The 22,254-nt window shown below is 50.9% G+C and overlaps 2 protein-coding genes across 8 annotated transcripts in view; both read left to right on the forward strand.

Annotated features, from left to right (window-relative positions):
• Positions 1–6,349, forward strand: part of DLGAP3 (DLG associated protein 3) — a 101,003-nt gene extending 94,654 nt beyond the window's left edge. For all 4 annotated transcript variants that reach the window (XM_031464699.2, XM_064493780.1, XM_064493782.1 and 1 more), the window contains 4 exons: positions 2,692–3,176; positions 4,134–4,225; positions 4,480–4,623; positions 5,346–6,349. In XM_031464699.2, coding sequence (XP_031320559.2) covers positions 2,692–3,176; positions 4,134–4,225; positions 4,480–4,623; positions 5,346–5,564 — 940 coding nt within the window. In that variant the 3' untranslated portion in view covers positions 5,565–6,349. The remainder of the gene's footprint in view (positions 1–2,691; positions 3,177–4,133; positions 4,226–4,479; positions 4,624–5,345) is intronic.
• Positions 6,350–10,499: 4,150 nt separating this feature from the next.
• SMIM12 (small integral membrane protein 12) lies at positions 10,500–15,503 on the forward strand. Of its 4 annotated transcripts, none has more exons than XM_010977564.3 (3): positions 10,500–10,625; positions 14,419–14,513; positions 14,590–15,503. In XM_010977564.3, the coding sequence occupies exon 3, from the start codon at positions 14,595–14,597 to the stop codon at positions 14,871–14,873; it is 279 nt and encodes a 92-aa protein (XP_010975866.1). In that variant the 5' UTR covers positions 10,500–10,625; positions 14,419–14,513; positions 14,590–14,594; the 3' UTR covers positions 14,874–15,503. The 4 variants fall into 4 exon arrangements, with proteins under 4 accessions (XP_010975866.1, XP_010975868.1, XP_010975869.1 ...); XM_010977565.3 differs by lacking the exon at positions 10,500–10,625 and adding an exon at positions 10,658–10,872; XM_010977566.3 differs by lacking the exon at positions 14,419–14,513.
• The last annotated feature ends 6,751 nt before the right edge of the window (positions 15,504–22,254 follow it).

Here is a 22,254-nt window from a genome sequence, read left to right on the forward strand (position 1 = left end):
AGGTACAGACGCAGTGATGCCAGAGGACAGATCCCTGTTTTGTGGGGTAACAGGAAAGCAGATAGGGAAGGCAGATCTTCGATAATGTATTTATTGGGGCAGGCTCCACCTTTACCTGTGTGGTTTGCAATTGCTGGAGCTCTGAAAGGGCCAGAGGCTAACTAGAGCTCAAAGCACAAAAACATTCAAAGGGAGCCAAAGTGCATCCTAATAGTTCAGTTAGACATACAAGACTCTTACAAGAAGCAGAGCCAAATAGTGGTGCTGCCTCCAAATGCAAGAAGACTGCTGAGGGAGGAACAGTGCTGAGGATGGTCCTGGGGGGCAGTCAGGAGGCTCGCAGAGGAAGAGGGGACTTGAGCAGGGAGCAAGGAGGAGGAAGGCCATTTCAGGCAGGGGAATAACTTGTGCAAAGGCTTAGAGTCAGAGCCAGTATAATCTTCTTGGTGAAGGAGGATGCAGGGGAGATGAGGTTGGAGAGGACTGCATCCAGAGCATACGCCAGCACTTGGGTAAATGCTAGGAGAAGAAGCCTGGGCTTTATCTTGTTGGCATTGGGGAGCTCTGGAAGGGTTTTGAGCATGGGAATGAGCTGGGCATAGGTCGGCTTTAGGAGGGCTACTTCAGTCCTGGGTGGATTGGTGAGGGAATGTTGGGCCCCAGATCCTAAAATATGCAAGGTATAATTTTATTTTATTTTAAAAAATTATTTTATTATTATTATTTTGTATTGAAGTATAATTGACCTACAACACTATTGAGGGCCAAGTGCACAAATCTGATATTGCTATACATTATACCGTGATTGCCACCGTAAGTCTAGCTACCATCTGTCACCATGTAAATTATTATAGTATTATTGACTATATTCCCTGTGCTGTACATTTCATCTCTGTGACTCATTTATTTTGTAGCTGGAAGTTTGTCTCTTTTAATCTCCCTCACTCACCTATTTCACTCATCCCTCCAACCACAAGGTATAATTTTAGACAGAGGAGGTACCTTGGCAATTACAGATCCATTCCTATCATTTTATATTGTATATTTGTGTATGTATTTATATATAATATATAATCACATATATCATGTAGTATATTTTATATATATATATATACACACGCATATACATATATGTATTAGATGGCCCAGGTGGAGGGTGAATGGCTTCCCAAAGGCACATAGTGACAAGGCCAGCATTAGAACTCAGGTCTGCCTCCTAGTCCAGTGCACTTCTTCTGTGCTGTACTGAGTGGAGGCAGAGATGTCTGAAGGAGGCTGATCCAACAGTCAAGGAGAAAGCAATGCATATCTTGACCAGTGCAGGACAGGGCAGGTGCCAAGGTGAAGACCATGTGGGAGGCAATGCTGATATGTTCTTGCTTTCTCTCTCTCTGGATGGGGGTTGGGACATAGGGCTGGTTGGAGACTGCACATGAGTGCATCTCTCTTTCCTGGGTCCTGCAGCATCCTTCTGGGCCTGGTTTCTATGGCAACAGGCTCCCAGCAGGCAGTCTGCCAGCTGGAGGGAAGCAAGCAGGCAAGGCAGGCAGGGAGAGGAAGCCTGGGCAGCAAAGAGGAAGGCTGAAGTTGTGTGGGGTGGGGGAGTCTCCTGGGAAGCTGGAGGGGCCCCTAGACCTGGCCCCCCGAGCCCCTCTCTCTTCTGACCATATGAGGATGGAAGTAGCCTAGGACACATGGGCTTTTTTTTTAATGTCCTTGAATTTCCAGACCTCAAACTTCTGTTTACCTCTCACCACCCCCGCATCTCCTGACTCTCACTTCTTTAAGTTTTGTCTCACCCCAACCTCATGCCCCTTGGGGAGCACTTATTTCTTCAGAAAAAAGAGCCCCCACTCTGAACTCAGGGTAGGGGAAAAAGAATAAGGCCAATTGACTTTCTGTTTTGCATAAGATTTGCATATTATTAACTCAAAGACAAGAAATTTCCAGGCCCTGTGTCATTCCTGCCAACAACTTAATTCCACTCCACTGGCACAGGCTGACTGTGTCTGGCCAGGCTCCGTGCTGCGCAGTGAGGTCCCCAGAGGAGAAGTCCTCCCAGCTGCAGCCCGCCCCTCTCCCCCAGCTGCTCTAAGGCAGTTCTTCCTGATGTTCGAGCAGCTGGTGTGGTGAGAGGTTCTTGGGCTGTGGAGCGTGGCAGCCCTGGGTCCAAATCCTGGCTCTGCTTTTTTGCAGCTGGGTGACCGTGGGCCTCTCTGGGCCGTAGTTGACTCATCACTCCATAGGGCTGAGGATGTATCTCCCTCTCTACCTGTATAGCTGGTATAAACTAGCAAAGATGTATTATTTGTTAAAATGCTGAAATCCTTCTGTGTTCATGGTAAAGGGCTGCCACCCGGAACCCTCCCTGGGCCCCTCTGGTTTGCCCCACAATCCCCACTTCTGCAGGTGGTGCCCTAGCACTGTGGCTCTGTCTGCCTGGTCGGTGTATGCCAGCATCTGTTCTGTTCAGGTTGTTAAATGTTTTGAGTATCACGCCTGTCTACAAGCTGTGCAATAGGTAGGTACATTACCCAGCTGTGACAAGGGGTGATATATTTAAAAGTTGTGAATTCATGTCCATCTCTCTGGAGGTTTCCTTTCTCATTTCCTTTCCTTTTGGCTCCGGGTGTGGGTGAGGCTGGGATGAGATTCAGCAGGGGCAGAGATGACTGCCACCTCTCTCACCAGGCGGGCGAGGTTCAAGCGCTCCAACAGTGTGACAGCCGGCGTCCAGGCAGACCTGGAGCTGGAGGGCCTGGCCGGCCTGGCCACAGTGGCCACAGAAGACAAGGCCCTGCAGTTCGGACGCTCCTTCCAGAGGCACGCCTCTGAGCCCCAGCCCGGGCCCCGGGCCCCCACCTACTCAGTCTTCCGCACGGTCCACACGCAGGGCCAGTGGGCCTACCGCGAGGGCTACCCACTGCCGTACGAGCCGCCGGCCACCGATGGGTCACCCGGCCCTGCCGCTGCCCCTACCCCCGGCCCCGGGTCCGGCCGCCGTGACTCCTGGATGGAGCGCGGCTCACGGAGCCTCCCCGACTCAGGCCGCACGTCCCCCTGCCCACGGGATGGCGAGTGGTTCATCAAGATGCTGAGGGCGGAGGTGGAGAAGCTGGAGCACTGGTGCCAGCAGATGGAGCGTGAGGCGGAGGACTATGAGCTGCCGGAGGAGAGTGAGTGAGGGGACGCCAGGCGCGGAGGGACCGCGGCTGCGGGTGGGCAAGTCCGCTTTTGATAGGAGGGTCCTTTGGTTGGGTGTGAGTGTGCTTTCTCACGGTTTGGTTGTATAGCCTGGGACCTTGGTGGCCCCGCAGTGGCAGCAGGGCATGCTGGGAGCTCTTGGAAGGAAGCAGGGAGCAGCTTCAGAGGCCGGGCTAGGACTGGGACAGTGACCAGGTGAAAGGACTGGGCCTTCCAGGTGATGACTGCCAGTCCAAGTCCACCGGGATTGAAAAGACTGCTCCCATCTGGGCTGGTGTGGGAATCCAGGTCTGGTCCAGGTGTGGGACCAGGACTTCAGGCAGCGGGGGAGGCAGTACACAGTGTTAGCTCACATCTGAGGCCTCGGTGAAGGAGATTCCTCAGGGAAGACATGGCCCTGGCCTAAGGGAGGGCATGGCCCTTTCCTGCAAGTCCAGTCTAAGGGGAGACAGTCTTACCTCAGAATCCCCAAATCGGTGGGATAGTGACTAGAAGACAAGAGTCATGCCCATGATGTTATTTGGTAATTCTTAATGAGCCAAGAAGTCACATGCTGATGAGCAACAAAGTTCTGCCAGTGTGTGGTCACCCAGCTAGTGCCTGGCTAGGACTGTAGGGCTAGGCCGGGGCAGGTTTCCGTCTCTTCTCAGACATGGGAGGGAAGAGGACACAGGAGGATAAGCACTCAAGAAATGTACATTGTATGAAGGAAGAAACATCAAGGTTTGAGGATATAGTCTTCCTGGCGAAGTGGGGTAGGAGCTGCTTGTTAAAACCTTGAGGGTGGGATGGGGGGAGGTGGCCGCAGGAGATGGATGGACAGACAGTGCCAGGTAATGGAGTGGTCACAGTCATTCATGGCAGACATCCTGGGGGCTGGGGGAGGGAGAGGCATCACTCCTCTCCTCAAATCTCCTTTTGCTCTCCAGTCCTGGAAAAAATCCGCAGTGCTGTGGGCAGCACACAACTTCTCCTGTCCCAGAAGGTTCAGCAGTTCTTCCGGCTGTGTCAGCAAAGCATGGTGAGTGCCCATGGGCATAGAGCCTACCAGGTGTGTGTACCTGGTCGGTGACCCAGAGTATGTGTGTGCCTGGAGGTGTTTGTGCCCACAAGGGAGAGCCCGGGGCTCTTTTTTGTCTCCCTGCCTCCCAGTCCCCACCCCACTCTCCCAGGTTGAGCTTCCTAATGATGAGGGTGCATGGGGCTTTCTATAGTCCTGGCTGGGGCTCAGACCCCCCTGACTGGCTGCCTCCCCTGTATCTCCCTCCACTGCAGGACCCCACTGCGTTCCCCGTGCCCACCTTCCAGGACCTGGCGGGTTTCTGGGACCTCCTGCAGCTCTCTATCGAGGATGTGACCCTCAAGTTCCTGGAGTTACAGCAACTCAAGGCCAACAGCTGGAAACTCCTGGAGCCTAAGGTGCGGGGAGGTGCCTTCAAGCCAAGAGGCCAGACCCTTGAAAAACGCCCTTCTCCAGAGAGTGGGGGAGGGGTGTGGGGAGAGAAGGAGGGCAGAAGAGGCAGTCCCGAACAAGTGACGGTGACCATCTTCCAAAATGACTACGCTCTCAGTCACTGCTCCCTACTTGGCCCCAGTGCTCATCACTCCCTGAGCTGCAAGAACCCTGAGGTGGCTGCAGCCTTTTCTGACCAGCTGTAGTTTGAGGGAGCTGAACTTGAGCTTCCAGAAGGGCCGACTGCCCTCAGCTTGGACGTAGGCACAGAGGGGACCGGAGGGTCCCCTCAGCCCTCATCTCAACAGACGTTGTCTGCGATGGGGCCCAGCAGCCTGGGATGTGAACACTCATTGCCTCACCTGGGTCGGGGGAGCTGACTCCTCTGGACCTGGAGGGGAAGCATCCACTTATCGGGAGGGAGCGAACAAGCTGATGCGAGTCGTGGAAGACGGTTCCACTAGGGGCGCTCGAGTCCTCCCTACCGCCGCCTCCTTTAAATGAAACGTGGGTTTTGACCTTGGCAGAACAAGTACCGCTGGGGCTTCGCAGGCGGGCAGACACTCTGCAGAACCGCTCTCCCGAGTCCGAGGCGCGCGAGGTTAACCGGTCCGGGCGGTGGGCGGGCGACTTGGGAAGTTGGGTGGGTCCTGCCCCCAAACTAAGCGGCCGCCCCCTCTGCCGGCAGGAGGAGAAGAAGGTCCCTCCGCCGATACCAAAGAAGCCCTCGCGGGGCCGGGGCGTGCCGGTGAAGGAGCGCTCCCTGGACTCGGTGGACCGGCAGCGGCAGGAAGCGCGCAAGCGGCTCCTGGCGGCCAAGCGTGCCGCCTCCTTCCGCCACAGCTCGGCCACCGAGAGCGCCGACAGCATCGAGATCTACATCCCCGAGGCCCAGACCAGGCTGTGACCGGCCCGGCCCGCCCAGCCCGGGCCTGGGCCCGCGGTTTTCTACCCGTACTGTACACCCAGCGTCGAGGTCACTGTGAACGCGGGCCGCCCGTGCGCCCGCCCCGCCGGCACCGCACGCCCCGGCCCCTCCTGCCCGTCACGCTCTCGTGGGTTTTTTACCTTCCTGACCCCACGCGAAGGCGCCCGGGCTGGGCTGGGGGCCGTGCCTCTCCGCCCGGCGCCCCCACCGGGACCCCACCTCCCTCCTGGTCCGACGCTTCGTCCCCACCTCCTCCCCACGGGCACCATCTCTGCCATTACTTTCCCCCACGGGCCAGGCCGGGCCGGGTCCCCCATCTGGGCTCTGCGTCCCCCCCACCCCGCGGGGCTGGGCTTCGTGGGGAATCAAGCTTCGTGGCTTTTTATGAAGAATCCCGAACCCCGCCCAGGAGCCCGCCCCACCCTCCCAGGGGCTCCACCCCCAGCCCTCAGCCCACCGGGCCCAGGGACCACAGTGGCTGGACCAACCCAGGACCAGGGCGCCTGGGCCTCTCCCCTTTCCCAGCTAGCTGCTAGGGAGGGGAGATGGGGGCTTCCCCTCACCACACCTGTGGCTGTTCCCACATCCCCTTGAGTATCCCAGGAAAAATAAAACGGCAGAACTGCACTTGAACCAGCTGCTCTCTCCAGAAGAAGCCACCTCTGCCCGTGGGTGGGGGACCGGAGGTGGAGGGAGGGGAGGCCAGGAGCCCACGCGTTTGGTTTGGGGAGAGCTGGGTTGCCTGGGCCAGCTGGAGGAAAGGGGGTTCGACCCCCTGGTGGCCGCAGAAGGACCTGAGCCCTGCTGGAGGGACCCAGGTTGGGTGAAGAGGGTTGTCTTCCAATTCCTCTTAGTTCAGTCCTGTTCCCTTTCTGCCTTCAGTTCCTAGGGTTCCCCCAGAGAGGGAAGCCCAGAACCCAGTGCTTGGCACACAGCACGTGTTCCATAAACAGAGAGGGCTATTATTCTTAAATGTGGACAAATACTGGTTTCCCCTCCCTTAAGGGGCCAGTGTTCCCTCTGCTCCAGTAATTCCTGGTCAGTGGCAGAACTGTTCAATTTCATGCTGTCACATTTTCTGATGCCTCCTGTGCTTGGGCACATTGATGGGCGGCAGAGGGAGAGGAGAACAGAACTTTCCTGGGAAGCTAAGTGACAACCCAAACCTGGTAATGATGGCTAATATTTATTGGATGCTTACTGTGGGTCAGGCAAGGGGTGAGCGCTTTACAAGAATGTAACTCATTCTTAGGACAGATGAGATAGCTGAAGCTCGGGAGAGGTCAGATGACCTGTGCAAAGTCACAGGCAGGCCTAAGAGTGGTGGATCCAGGTCTGTCTAGTGAAAACCGTGAGCTTTTAAGTCTACAGCCTTCTGAGCCCAGAAAGAGTTGAATGGCAGCCCTCACCAGGAAAGCCATCTTTCCAGTCTTTGTGGTTGATGTGTCACCCTGAGGCAGGAGGAAAAGCCTTCCAAAGGAGTTAGCTGCCCTTGTAGGCCACACTGGACGAGCCAGTTCTTCTCATTCACTTATACAGCAAGTATTTATCAACACCCACTGTTGGCTCTGCCCAGCATCTGGGGGATAGCCCTGAACAGGTTGGTTTCTACTCTTACAGTGCTAACAGCCTTATGGGAAAAACAGACAAATAAGTAAGCAGTTACAGTATAGGGGTGAGTGCTGGAAAGATGACTAGGTATTAGCCATTGAAGGAGAGCTGGAGCTGGGAGGGATGTTCCAAGATCAGAGAACAGATGTGCAAAGGCCTGGAGGATAAAAGGCATTGGGAGTGCAGAGACTTGCTCATGCTGGGCTTTTGGGTCAGTGTGAGGAAGGTGGGCCTGGGTCCTGAGGACCATGGGGAGCCATGGAAGGATTTTGAGCAGGAGAGTGACACAGACATATTTTACAGGCTGGTTTGGAAGACCAGCTGAAAAGCAAGAGGTCATACACCCACACACACTCATAAGAGACCACTGGCAGGTGGAGAGGGCTCCCGTGTGATCTGAATTCCCAAAAGTGAATCAGGCTGGAGCTGATCCCAAGCAACTTCCTGGGACCTGTCCAAAACTTAGTGAATAGGTTCTTTGCCCTCAGATGAGTTTTTAACAAGTGAGCTAGGTGATTCTGATGGCAGCCAGGTTTGGGAACACTTAGATTGGATAAATGACCATTTCAAAGTTTCAACTAGAAATGCTCATTTGTCTGTTTCCCTTAGACTTGCCAAGTGAGGGGCTGGCTGGGCGACTTCACCTCCCTGAGGTTCAGTTTCCTCACCTCTACAATGGGGACCTGGGAGAGGTTTGAACCCGATGATACTCAGAACAATCCTAGCAGGTATTGTTATCATCACTGTTTTAAAGATGAGAAAACCAAGGCTTGGAGAGATTCAACAACTTACCCCAAATCATGTAGCCAGGAAGTGGCTGAGTCTAAGTTTAACCCCTACATTATACAGCTTTTGATGGGTCTCTGTTTTTTCCCAGAAACTGGGCCAGGTTTGCTGGATATGAGAATGGACATGGAGGAATAGGCAATGTCCACACCTGTGCACGCATCCTGCTACAGATGTGATGCCTAAAATCACCCTGCATGGGGCTGATGTTGGGGGAATGGGAAGAGTCTCCATTGGGTGTGATGGCTCCAGAGTTGTACTGCACTCCACGGACATGTGAAAGATTAGAGCCAGTCCCCCTGGTTGAGCTGCTCCCAGTCTGGCCTTAGCAAGGCACGTAAACAGAAAGATCCGGTGCAGAGGGAGGCCTGCTCTCCCAGAGGGGCTGAAGAGACCAGAGGAGGGAGCCTCTAGTGGCCAGTGAGTCTGGGAAATCTTTCAGTAAGAGGGGCCTTTTGAACTGGGCCTTGCAAGATGAATTAGAGTTTTGAATTTGGGGATGAGAAGACATTCATTTCAGGCAAAGGGACCAGTGTAGGTAAAGGCCTGTAATGGTGTGTGTTGGGGGGATGATGGGAAAGGTGACAAGCTAGGACAAGGGTAGAGAGGGAATAGAGGAGATGTGCCTGGAAGGGACCCAGGGCATTAAGCTGGAGATTTCAAGGTTTTATTTAAATTTTTGAAAGACTCTTTGGCCAACAGAAGAGAAATAGACAGTAGGAGACAATGGAAGGCAGGGAAGCCATTGAAGGAGTTGCCAAGGTGGTTCAGGTAAGAGATGGTGAAGAATTTGAGAGACATTCAGGAGGCAGAGGGACTATAAATTGGATCTGGAGAATAATGCAAAGATGAAGAGGCCTTGAGAATGTTTATCAGGTTTTTGGCTGAGTGAATAAGTAATGCCATAAACAGACATAGGGCATTACAGAAGGGAGAATATTAAACATACTGTGACCAATTACCGAGCACTTGAGGGGAATACCATGCACTGTGCTAAGCACTTTATACACATTAGGGGTTTAGTACTCAGAACAACCCAAGAAAGAGGGACTATAATTGTCTGTTTTTTTTTTTTTTAAACAAAGAGCGTAAACAGCTTTTCTGAGATCAGCAGGCAGCAGGGTCGGATTTGAACCCACGACTCTCTGATTGTTAAGCCTGCGCTCTGGAGCCGCTCTCGGTTCTGCCTGACCGAACTGCTAGCCATCATCGCCTGAGACTCAGCTCAAGGGCAGGATCCCCTGGGGAGCCTTCTTGGATTCTTCTCTGTGTACTTGTGTCTACTCCTGTCATCACATTTCTCACACTCTATCCACATTTTGAAGACCCCTCTGCTTCTCCATCCTTCAGTCAGACAACTCCTGAGGGCAAAGATCGTCCCAGTCATTTTTGCATGCCCAGAGCTGAGCACATGTTAATTGGCTGACTGAATGCTAGTTATTCTAGGCAATTATGTTCCCTTCTCCTCTCTACATATTTAATTAGTGAACAAGTTCTGCTAATAATGATTTCCTACACTTTTCTTTATTTGTTTTCCTTTATTCCTTTCTCTCCTCCTCCAACTACCAAAGCTTAGCACTGAGATCTTTGAGAGTGTATGAGATCTGGGAGATCATAGAGGAAAGGTAGATAACCCGATAATGCAATTCTTGAGTTTTCCTACTCAAATGTCCCTTAAGCTTGAAAAACAAGCCAGAACTACTTTGGGAAGGAAGGGTGGGAAGGGCATTCCAGGTAAATGAAAAAGTGTAAATAAAGGCACAGAGGTGTGAAACAGTTTGTCCTGAGTGGGGGAATAGGAGGGATTTAGCATGTGTTACTAAATATACCTGGCTGAGACTAGTGGAATGAGGGTGGAAAGGCAGGGCTAGGTGGGGGCTTTATGATGCTTAAATTTTGGTGTTTTTTCCTATACGTGATAAAATGAACGTCTGTACAAGGCGCAGCGGGGATGGACACAGGGTGGGAGTGAATACTTGTACCTGAGGGGTTAAGTAAGACTTAGGTTTTACTGTATTTCAATTCTTTGTATGCTAACAATAGTACCATTTATTTCCCTGCTTGCTATGTGCCGGCATAGCACTTTGCATACCTCATCTCAACTAACTTTCGCAGCATCCCTTGAAACAGGTCTTTCTACCTTTATGCGTAAGAGGGAGAGAACGCTCAGACAGCTTAACGATGTTCCCAAGGTCACACAGCTAGAAAGCTATACAGAATCAGAGGAGTTCTTTAGAGTGCTAGGTTATACTCTGCTGAGACCTTCTCGAGGTCAAGGATCATGTCTTTTATTTTTGTGTGCTCAGACCTAGGTGTTAGAAGACGCCTAATAAACATCAGTTAAACATACGAACGCATGACCTTCCACTTTCTCCACGCGGAAGCCCTTGGTGAGGTCAGTGGGAAACCTCCTGGCCGGCAGGGGGCGCTGTACCTTCTCAGCGCATCGCGGCCCGTTGCGGTCGCTTACCTTCCCTGTCCTCCGGCTGGAGCTCAGCCAATCCCTGTGGTCCGAGAGAGCCGGCGCCTGTGGGCGGGGCCCCGGGGCAAGGTCCCGCGGGCCCCTGGGAGTGGCGGCGTCGGAGCTCCCAGCTCGCGGGCGGAGGGCGGGGTCCGGACGGAGGAGTGCGGGCAGCAGAGCAGGTGAGTGAGCGGTCGCTGCGGGCAGTCTCTCTCCTGGGGCGCCTGCCTGGCCGCCCGTTGCTATGGCGGCGGCTCCTGGCCTTGACCTCTGAGTTAGGTGCTGGCGAGCGTCCGCCCCGGCCTTGGCCAGGCCTGACGGTTCGCTCTCTTCCCGGGGCTCGTCGTCGGAGTCTGAGTGCCCTGCGGACACTGCGGCTCGGGTTTCTCGGCCTCAGGCACGTGGGGGAGGACGCACGCTGACCAGGCGGTGAGCTTGGTGGAGTAGGGGGAGCGGGTCGGAAACCCAGAGGAGGGAGAAAGGCAGAACCTTGGACCCCGACCTCCTTGCGCTCTCACCCCTGGGCCTGACTCGAGTAACGGTCAAGATTGATTCTTCCACCCACTCAGGTCTCCCCTGCCCTTGTTAGCAATACTCAAATCTCGGACTGCGGCTTCGCGCGCGTCTCATTGGGCCTTGGGGGGCCCCGGCACAAGGGCAGGTTTCCCGGCAACCCATTTGACCTTTACCGGACGCTTGGGCTCCCACTGTGCGGGTCTGGAAATATGCGTGACAGTATTTGCCAGGCACTTTTGCCTTTTTCGTTTTGCTACCCTCGGGATGACTTGTTAGGAGTGTTTAAGTGGCCCAATGGGGGAAAAAAAGTGTTTAGCTCGTAATCAGCAAAGGCCGGTGCTGTGTTCCTGCCGCTTTTTGAGGGTGGGTGGATGGATGACTTTGTGGTTTTACACTGGTGAGTTTCTTGAGCTGTCACTCATTCATTCAACAAACCTCCTGAGCACTTACTGCCAGGCGGGGTGGGAGGGGTGGTAGGTGGACAGGCCACAGTGGGGACGCACAAACATGGCCCTTGCCCTCTTGGAGCGTAAAGTGCTTCGACAAATGCAGACAAATGGGGCAGGTCAGCTCAATGTCTGACACAGAGAAAGTGGTTTTAAATGTTGAATAATTAATGAATGGATTAACTTATTTGGGAATGATTAAAATGTGAGTCCGACGACAGAGGGAGACCTTGTGCTGCGTGTGAGAGAGAATATTAGTCGTGGATTCATGCTTGATATATTTAAAGACGAATTGGAAATCCGAATGGAGAGTTGCTGTTAGGGAAAGTGTTTACTTTTAGAGAACTTGCTTGCAAGGTAGGAAAGAAAATGGAGGAATATTAGGGTTGAGATTCTTCAGATGTGCCACTTTTAACAATTTCAGAAAGGTAATCTTATAATTTCACAAATCTCTGAGTGTAATCTTAGAGTCTTTGCAAAAAGGGAAGCTCTTCTAGGTGGTGGAATGCCAAGTTGATGGGGAAAAAATGCAGGAAGCTCTCCTCAAGTCCAGGATTTGGGCAGAAACCATACACCTATTTGCAGTGTGTTCTAGAAGGATCATAGGTGTTGAAGTTGGAGAAGCCTGGGTCCAAAACCTGTGGCTCTGTCCCTTCTGGTGATCTTGGGTAAGTTAAGGTAATGTTCCTGAGCCTTTGTGGCCTTCAACAAAAATCTGGGCTGCTAATTCCTACCTTATAGAGCTGTTGTGAAGATCAGATGATGACTAGTGTGTGAATTGTCCAGCATGGTGCCTGGTGCTAAGTCTTGGATCTGCTGCAGTTTTTTTCCCTGATGATAGTCCATTATAGTCTTGGGTCTATAACATGCTGGAATACCTCCAAATTCCAAAGAGAATTGGAACCAAAGAGAGAGGGAGAAAATCATCTCATCTTTCGTGAGGTTTTGATTGTTTACTTTAGACTGGATAGCTGAGTTGGAGAAATAACTTACACAGAAGGAATGATCATTCTAGACTTCTGGGCAAGTTACTTAACCCTCGATAATACCATCTACACTACAGAGTGGACATGGGGATTAGAGGAGATAGTATATAAGTGCTTAGCCCAAGCCAGGGACATAATAAGTGCTCAATAAATGGAGCGACTACTAGTAGGATAATTGTGAATAGTCTTTGATGGTTGTTAATAGTGATAATAATCATTTGAGACTAAATGGCCATTTGAGTGACCTAATTTATGCATTTTAACATTATTTTGGTGTTGTCTTACTTCATTTCAGGAAGCCCTGGGGCCATTCCACTTCTGTTTTTCTGCCATGGCTTGTGCAATGGTTTTTGTCTTTGTTTTTGTTTCTTTTTAAGTATAGTCAGTTTACAGTGTTGTGTCAACTTCTGGTGTACAGCACAATGCTTCAGTAATACATGTATATATGTATATTCATTTTCATATTCTTTTTCACTGTAAGCTACTACAAGATATTGAATATAGTTCCCTGTGCTATACAGTATAAACTTGTTTATCTGTTTTATTTATACCAGTCAGTATCTGTGAATCTTGACCTCCCAGTTTATCCCTTCCCACCCCCTTTCTCCCCTGGTAACCATAAGTTTGTTTTCTGTGTCTGTGAGTTCATTTGTCTGTTTTTTTTTTTTCAGATTCCACATATGAGTGATACTGTATGGTATTTTTCTTTCTCTTTCTGGCTTACCTCACTTAGAATGACATTCTCCAGGTCCATCCATATTGCTGCAAATGGCATTATTTTATTATTTTTTATGGCTAAGTAGTAGTCCATTGTATAAATATACCACAGCTTCTTAATCCACTCGTCTGTTGATGGACATTTAGGTTGTTTCCATGTCTTGGCTATTGTAAATAGTGCTGCTGTGAACATTGGGGTGCATGTGTCTTTTTGAATTAAGGTTCCTTCTGGATATATGCCCAGGAGTGGGATTGCTGGGTCATATAGTAAGTCTATTTTTAATCTTTTGAGGAATCTCCATATTGTTTTCCACAATGGCCGCACCAGACTGCATTCCCACCAGCTGTGTAGGAGGGTTCCCTTTTCTCCACACCCTCTCCAGCATTTATCTTTTGTGGACTTTTGAATGATGGCCATTATGAGTGGTGTGCGGTGATACCTCATTGTAGTTTTGATTTGTATTTCTCTGATAATTAGTGATATTGAGCATTTTTTCATATGCCTATTCGCCATTTGTATGTCTTCATTGGAGAATTGCTTGTTTAGGTGTTCTGCCCATTTTTGGATTGGGTTGTTTGTTTTTTCTTTTTAAGTCATATGAGCTGTTTATATATTCTAGAAATCAAGCCCTTTTCAGTCTCATCTCTTGCAAATATTTTCTCCCATTCTGTAGGTTGTCATTTTGTTTTGCTTATGGTTGCAATGGTTTTTAAACATAGAATTTTCAAGTCCTAGCATGTCCAGAGTATGTGTAATGGGTGGGTGATATTTTTAGGAGCTTATTATGCAAATATGAGGATATGGCTTTGGTTAAAGGCAGTGTGTTTTGAAAGGGCTTTGGCCAACAGATTTGTAAAGTATGGGTTCATCTTGTTAGAAAAGTCATGTTCAAAATAGGAAAAAACCACTATCTATCCATCTAAAATCTAGAATGGCTGCGTACTGGATTGGGGTTTGGCCTGCTTAAGTATGCTCCTTATTATTTATGTGAGACAAAGGAACTACTTCTCATTATCCAGGAGCTGGAAGACCCACCATGGGATTGTGCATGGTGGGAAAAGGGCTGCTGGCTCTGCTCATGGAGCGGTCGTGTAGAGGAGAGAAAGTCTCTTACTCACTCTTGAAATGTTGGCAAATTGTGCAGGGAGGTCCTGGGGTTGACAGCAGGTGTGAAGCTTTACTAGGTACGGCTCAGGGGGCCTCTTGTGGGGAATACTGCCACATGTGGTTGCATAATTGTCAAAGAGTGCAGTACATAAAATAGATTCTCCTCTCTTACCTAACAATTGAATCTTTTGAAATCTTCTAGATTGTTTCAGGGACCCAACTGTTGCATAAAGCAAGGTACCCTCTTGCATTGCTCTACCTGAGGTGGATGCTCGGTAAATTGTGCCAGGCTGCCTGGTAAGTGGAGAGCCCAGGTGGGTTGTGTGTATTTGGTGGGAAGGGGCCCCTCATGCTGCCTTGTGCTCTTCTGCAGATGTCATGTGGCCTGTGCTTTGGACCGTGGTGCGTACCTATGCTCCCTATGTCACATTTCCTGTGGCCTTCGTGGTCGGGGCTGTGGGCTACCACCTGGAATGGTTCATCAGGGGAAAGGATCCCCAGCCTGTGGAGGAGGAGAAGAGCATCTCAGAGCGCCGGGAGGACCGCAAGCTGGATGAGCTGCTAGGCAAGGACCACACCCAGGTGGTGAGCCTTAAGGACAAACTGGAATTTGCCCCCAAAGCTGTCCTGAACAGAAACCGCCCGGAGAAGAATTAATGGAGGACACAGGGCCCTCTGGGTCCCTCTGTGGGCCGTGACTGGTCTCGCCACCATGTGGACCCAGCCGCAGAACCCACATCTGATTTGCTTTATTGCTTCTTCTGGTCCCTCCCACACCGGCTGCTCTGCTATGGCCAGGCAGACACAATAGTCACTGAGGGGCCGGTGGAAAGGAAGACCGTGAGGGTTCTGGCCTGAAGGCTGCATCTGCGGGATGGTGGCCACAACTGCTCAGGCTTCTGTGCTGCTGGGAGGAGAGTTATGAAGTGAACATTGCTGTCAGTCCCCGTGGGGAGACAGATTGGCCTCAAGTGGGAGGGGCTGGGATTGGGGTGATGCCTCTAGGAGGGATACCTACATGCCTCCTTCTGGTTTGCACTGGGAAGAGCTCAGAAATCTACCTGGCTCCCTTAACTAGCTTGGCCTGTCCTTTGTGCTCATTCTCCCTGACATCCTGTCCTGTCAGCTTAGGAAGAGGATTCCCTCGGGAAGGAAAGCCGTTTCCTATTCTTGGGAGCCCAGGCTGTTCACCTTGGGACAGGTGAATTTGCTTGAAAACAATCACCATCTTTCACCCCCCCATCACTGTATAGTGCAAAACTTGATTAAAGTGATGTCTGAGAACCATATCGATCTAATCCTATCTTCCAGGTGGTGTTTGGGGTCTCCTTAGGAGTTATCCAAGTGTAGGCATCTCAGAGAAGGAGAATATTGGCCTTTAACTAAGGAATTCGGGGCCCTGGAAGCGCAAGTTCCCAAGAGCCTTTTTAACATGATAACAAGAGGCTTATAAGACCGTTCAAAGTCTAAATTAGAGTAGACCAGGATGCTTAACAGTTGCTATCAGATTTTCCAAGTTCATATACAACACACATATACACACACTTCCCTGAAAAAAGTAGTATGTGTACATTAAAGAACATTTGGTAAGGATTTAAAAAACCCACACTCTGAGGGCTCTAATAGAGAAAGTTAGAAAGTTAACATTTTGGTATCTTTCACTAATTCCTGGGCTGTTTTTTTAGATAGTTATCACTACTGTACATTTAATTTTATATTCTTTTTCACAGTGTTTCATATCATAATCATTTTTCCATTTTATCACATGGTCTTCATAATCCTAGTTGTTTCTAATAGCTACGTAATTGCCCGTCAAGTGGAAACACAGCATAGTTTGTTTCTAGCAGTTTGCCTATTGCTGGACATTTGGGTTGTTTCTGGTTGTTCACTAGGAGAAATACTTCAAAGAGTATCTTTATAAAGCGTTTCCTGCATTTTGGACTAAGTAGTAGGACTAGTAAATGGCATTTTGGATGAAATAGGACAGTTTTAAGGGTCTTGATGCATAATACTAAATGTCTTTCCTAAAAATGTTGTTGGTGGGTTTGGAAGGGGTGAGAGTGGAGAGCAGACCTATTGCCTCATGAGTCAACTGACCTTTAACCTGAGTGAGCAAAGGCAAGTAATGAGCAGCTGATGAAGAACAAACTACTTTAAAGTGGGGAGGGTGTTTGCCCTGCTACCTGTCTCAGGATCTGAAGTCTGATCTCAGGATCTTAACAGGTAGATGAAGGTAGAATTCCCGAACAGGTGGAGATGCTGGTTGTGGAGGCGGAGGAGCTGAGGGGATGTGGAAGGGATGGGCAGGGAAGAAGGGGGCAAGTCAGTGGCTTCTCCATTGAGGCCTAGTGGGAACGTTGAAATGAACTGCTGTTGCTTCTCAGGGAATAAATCTGATGGGAACTGTGGGGAAGCAGTGTTCACTGTTGGCTGCTGAAGGAAGGATGAGGTTTCTGGTTCTGAAAGGATTGGCTAAGCTCAGCTTGTTTATGGCTCAGGCTGGCCCGCAGCCCTCATCGGCAGACCAGTGCTGCCCCCTTGTGGCAGTCCTGAGTATGACCCAGCCCGAATCCCTTCCCTGGGCTAAACGCAAGAGTAGCAAACTCGCCATGGAAGTCAGTGGGTTGGCTCATGGCTTAAATGAGCCGCCAGGCAGAGGGCTGGAAAGCACAGGCCTACCTGAAGGGGGCAGTAGTTCTGCAGCTTCTTCCAGTTTGTGCTGCTTGCCCAGTGATACCAGATTTTTTTGGGCCCCCCACAACAAGGTACTAGAAATTGTTTTGTGTGTGTGTGCGTGTAAACTTCTGATTTTCAAATGTTGACAACTTACTTAAAAAAAATTCTAAGCATGCTAACATACCCATGGGGTTAATTTGACACAGTGGCTGCCAATTTGCCACCTCTCAAACTGCCCCTTGCCTTCTAATGAAATCTGAGAGAGGCCTTGTTTTGAAGCCATCTCTCAACTGTGGCAAACATTAGATCCCAGGATTGGTTTCCCTTGAAACATTTTTGGGCATTCTGCACATATGTAGTTTAATATCAGCCTAAGCAAAACATTAGAGGACAGAAAACCTACAGAAGTAACACCAAAAAAGTTTTCCCACAGACTGAGTCATTTTTGGAGTTCCAGATATTTAAGAATAACCCTGTCACCGCTAATGTGTCTCCTCCCAGTGCCCGGCGGAGGAAGCCCTATCTTTGGAAATCCAAGTTGCTGCCCTTTTCCAGACTCACTCTGTGCCCCCTTTAAATAACTTTATTTCTGAGGGCTTGCCTTCAGTGAATTTCTGCCTCCAGCAAGTCTGTTAATATTCTCCATCGGGTCTCTCTTTCCCGTGGGCCGCGGGGGGGGCTGGGAGATCGTGCACACTTTCTGCTCGGGTGACTTAAGTAGCAGGGTTTCTGTGGACGCAGCACAGGCAGGCCAGGCTTGCTGGGCCTGTCCAGGGCACGGACTGGTTTTCTTCCACACGTGCTGATTCACTCTGGAGGCATGTGAGCCTCTTTTTGGATTGGCCCCGCAGCCACGATTCCCTGAAACATTAGGAAGTAGATGTGCTTGGGGCTTTCTGCCTGCCACCCCACCCTCGGGTCTCTTCCCGGCCCAGCGATAGTGGTGGCTTTAGAGCAGCGTTATCCTGTCTGTGCACAGCAGGGGTCACTTCTCTGCCCTCAGCAGCCAGTGTCTGGTGCTTTTCCACTCTCTCTCGAGCCTTTCCTGTGCCTGTTGCTGTGTTAGCATAAGTCAGCTGGGCAGCCGCCAGGACAGGCCTGTCAGGGGGCCCTTTGACTCCTGTCTGCTTCCCTGGGCCCTGAACCTGTGAGGCTGTCAGCTGATCAGAACCATGGGATTAGGTCCCCAGAGTCACTCGGGAGCCAGGCAGTGAAAGTGAAAAGGCTCGTGCCTTGCCTCACTTTTCCTTTTCCACTTGGGTTGGGTCTCCAGGCGCTTGTAGAGCAGTGAGCCAGGGTGGGGTGGGAGAGTGCAAATCGGGTGGATTCTAGAGTCTGGCAGATGTAGGAATATGGCCTAAGCAGGTAACTGAGTGACCTTGGCCAAGTCACATGGTCTTTCTGAGCCTCTGTTACCAGTTTTCCTCGTCTGTAAAACAGGGATAAGAATACCTAGTTTTGTTGGGTTGTTGCAAAGCTAAGGTAATGTAAGTAAAGTTCTTAGCAGTGTTCATAGCAATAAGTAGGTGCTCGATAAATGTTGGCTGCTTTGGTTTTATTGCAGGAAAAAGTTGTATGTATCCTTGTGATCCTGGTGAGTGGGGGCCCAGAGGGGAGAGCAGCTTTGACTGGGAGAGTGATCACTGGGACCAGCACAGGCCTGATGGTTGAGGGCTTCTTCAGAGTATTTTACAGGAAGCACTGCCTTGTGTAAGAACCAGGCTGGCAGGGGGCAGTGCAGGCTTCAGACCTGCGTTGCTCAGTAGTGGTGCTGCCGGGGCTGCAAGGTCAGGGACAAGAAGTGGGCAGCGAGGTGCTGGGGGACTCCCGAGACTGTCATGCATCAGAGTGGGAAGAGGAGAGAGCCTCAGACTTGGAGGCAAGAGGACTGGGTGGCTGGGGACATGCCCCTTCACCTCTAGGCCTTGGTGTCCCCGACACTATCATGCTCTCTGCTGTAGTGTGAAGAGGGAGAAACCAGCTGAGAGGGTGCTTCAGAAACGTGCAAGAGCCGTTATGCCCCCGTGAGGCCTCGCTCTTACCCAGCTGGGATGGCGGCCATGTGAATAATGGAAGGGACATAAATGCTCCTTTTTATTCTTTTTCTGAACTGTCTCTCAAAAGTATTTGCTAGATAGAAGTCTTTGGGGAATCAGCTTTAAGAGTAAAGAGGAGTGTCGGGGGGAAGGTATAGCTCAGTGGTGGAGTGCATGCCTATCATACGCGAGGTTCTGGGTTCAATCCCCAGTACCTGCATCAAAAAAATAAGTAAGTAAACCTAATTACCTCCCCTGGCCAAAAAAGAAAAAAAAAGAGTAAACAGGAGTAATTAGTAATTAGTGTGTATTATTTTGCATCCTGTTCCAGTGGTGCCTTGATGTACTTAAAAACAGTTTATTCTTTTTGAGTTAAATTGGTTAACATTAGTTATCTGTTTATCAAATCCTTTTCACATAATGCAAAGATAAACCCTGGCTTTGTTTTCTGTTTAAAAATTCCAAATGGGTCCTCCAGATATTTCTGAGCTTTTTTAAACATCTTTGCTGTTATCCCAGAAAGGGCGGTTCTTTCTAGAAGAGCCTAAAGTCCTTTGTGCCCTTATGTCCCTCTCTTCTGCCCCTATTCCCTCCTGGCTCCTCTGTCCACTTCTGTTTGCTTCCAGGTCTGAGCTGCCAGGAGCAGCTGGAGAATTTTGCATAACTGTGTTGTCTGGCGCTCTCCACTTCTGGGTTCTGGATGCAACCTTCAGGGTGATTTTTTTTTTTAAACTGAGCTCCCCAAGTCCTCAGCCCATCCCTGCACTCATTGTAGCTCTTGCTGCTTGCTGTCCACCTCCACCACGACGGTGCTGAAGCCAGTTTGGCTAAAAGCCTTAGTGATTGCAAATCTCGGGCCCTCGTTTGGTCCCAGTCATGCTCGAGTGCTTGCAGCGTCCAGCACTCTTCGTGGAACTCTGTCTTGACATCACTACCACCTCAGTTTCTTTTTCTAGTTCTCTCCTCTGCCGCCGCTACCTCCTGGTCTCCTAACTTTGAGTGTTCTTCCGGCTTCATCCTTGGCTGTGTTCTTGCTGAGCCGTTTTAGTCTCGCCTGTGGCTTCAGCCCCCAGCTCTGTCTGCCTCGAGTATTCCCAGGTGTCATCTCTAGTTGTGAATTTCCCCCCAGGTCCCGGGTCACTCTCTGAAACAGCTCACTGTGCATCTCCTAGATTTCCCATGGAGGATGATGGTGAAGAGTGTTGACCTGGATTTGAAACTTAACTCTGTCATCTAGTTGTGTGACCAGAAAAACCAGTTCACTTTTCTAAGCATTGTCCGTACAATGGGGATGATTCTCATGAAGACTGAGAGTGTTTGTAAAACACCTGGCATGGTGTCTGGCATAGACTCCGTCTCCTCTCACCTGTTTCTTGGGTATGTCTGTCCGCCCCCTCCCCCTCTCATGGGTTCCATCACCAGCCTGTGGGGACCCACTCCTTTATCTGGAATTCATCCTGTTCTCCATCTCATTCCCGGCTTCAGGCCCTTGTCATCTCTTACCTCAAGTTTTGGTGTCTTCCTGAAACTTACCATTCTGGCCAGCATTTTCGTTCTAAAACACATCTTTGGTGAGATCACTCCTTAAAGACCCCCATGGCTTCTCTCCCAAGGCCCCTTGTGTGCCATGCTGGTGCTTCCAGTGTCTGGCCCCAGCCTCCCTCCCATCATCCCCAGGACAGAACCTAGTTTTTGCCATTTCCTGAACGTGTCATGCTTATTCAAATCCTGGTGCCTCTGTGTGCACCGTGCATTGGGCCTCCTTGTGCACCGTGCATTGGGCCTCCTCGGGTACCTGTGAACTATTACACTCCTAGACAGAGTGCGTGGGCACATGCCCACTCCCTGCAGCAGAGACTGCCATTCCATCTGCTTCTCTAGCCCTGTTAGCCCTGTGTTCGCTCTCCTGCTGCAGCATTTACACGGGCACTGTGAGGGGCGTGTGTCTGTCCCGGTCCAGGCTGTGAGTTCCTTGAGGGCAGGGACCAAGTCTTACCCTGCCCCTTGCAGAGGGCCTCGCACAGAGTCATTTTCAATACATGTTGAGTGAATTAAGAGGCCCCTGAGTGTGATTCTGGGATGGAGCAGGTCCTGGGGCTGGGTGTGGTAGTGGGGCTCCCAGGTATGTGCTTTGAGCTGATGGTGCCTGTGTTGTGCTACAGCTTTGCCTTCCCCAAGGCTGGTCATGAGCTAAACCAAGAGAAACCACTGGCTTCATTTTCCCAGGGGAAGTGGGGCTTGGACAGAGGGCAGGCTTTCCCCACTGGGTAGGACCTGGACCAGCAGAGCCCATGATGAATTTGACCTTGATGACTTTGCAGTGGGGAACAATGTCCTCAGGAAGGCATTCAGGAAGCCCTTCGTGTAGTAGTGATCAAAGCTGTGCAGCAGCTCAGCAGGGTGAATGGGAGCCCTCCAAGGAGCCCGGTGGGGCCCTGGGTCAGAGCCCAAGGAACCACTTAATGCCTTTTCCAGGTGGGGTTCTCCCTCGGGCCTCAGCAGACCCCTGGGTGAACCCTGTGGAACATGGAAATCCTGGGAAGGCGTCAATGCCTGGGAATCCGAGGGAGCCGCTGCTTCTTGAGTGTCTCTGCTCTGTCTCCATTTTCCCCCTAGTGCCTTCCCTCTGGCCTCGGCTGGTAGGTAAGGCAGGAAGGAGCCTGGAAAACTGGGATGGAGCACGCTTTGGTGTCCTCATTTCCTCAAGGAGCTGGAGTAAAATGTCTCGAATTGCTAGAAAGCCCTGTTCGTTTGTCCCTCCTCCCCAAGGTGCTCAAACTGAAGAGGGAGGAGCACTGGTTGCCCTCATGCTGACTCGGGGTATCTGGGTCCAGAGCGGAGTTCTTGGCAGAGCTGGGCTTACGGTCACCCCACGACCCCTTCCCGTCCCAGTTTGCTTCTTGTCACACCAAATGGAGGTCAGCTGGCTGGCAGACTGGTTGACTTGACCAGGGCAAACGCCCTTGAGTGTCTGCAGGCTGGTGGGCGCACGGCTGACACCGCCACAGCCCCTCTGCTGGCAGCTCCTGAGACTTATCTCTGCCGGAGGCTGCAGCCTGCTTCTGCCCCCTTCCCGGTTTTGTTTTCCCAGCACACAGACCAACTATAAACCTTTGGGGCAGCTCTGCCCCTTTGATGCTCTCCAAGCTGTTTTCCCCACATGCAAGAGGGTAGGAGGTCGCAGTCTTTCCCACAGATGGAGGCCTTTGTGTTTATAATTTGGTCAGTTGTTGACAAGGTAGACTTTTCTGCTGCTGTTGCCCCTAAAGCCCTGTCCTTGGCTGTCTCTCGCCTCACCGTCCTGTGCTGAGCTCCGATCCCAGCCT

This window comes from Camelus dromedarius, chromosome 14 (genome assembly GCF_036321535.1).
Source record: "Camelus dromedarius isolate mCamDro1 chromosome 14, mCamDro1.pat, whole genome shotgun sequence".
Lineage (NCBI taxonomy): Eukaryota > Metazoa > Chordata > Mammalia > Artiodactyla > Camelidae > Camelus > Camelus dromedarius.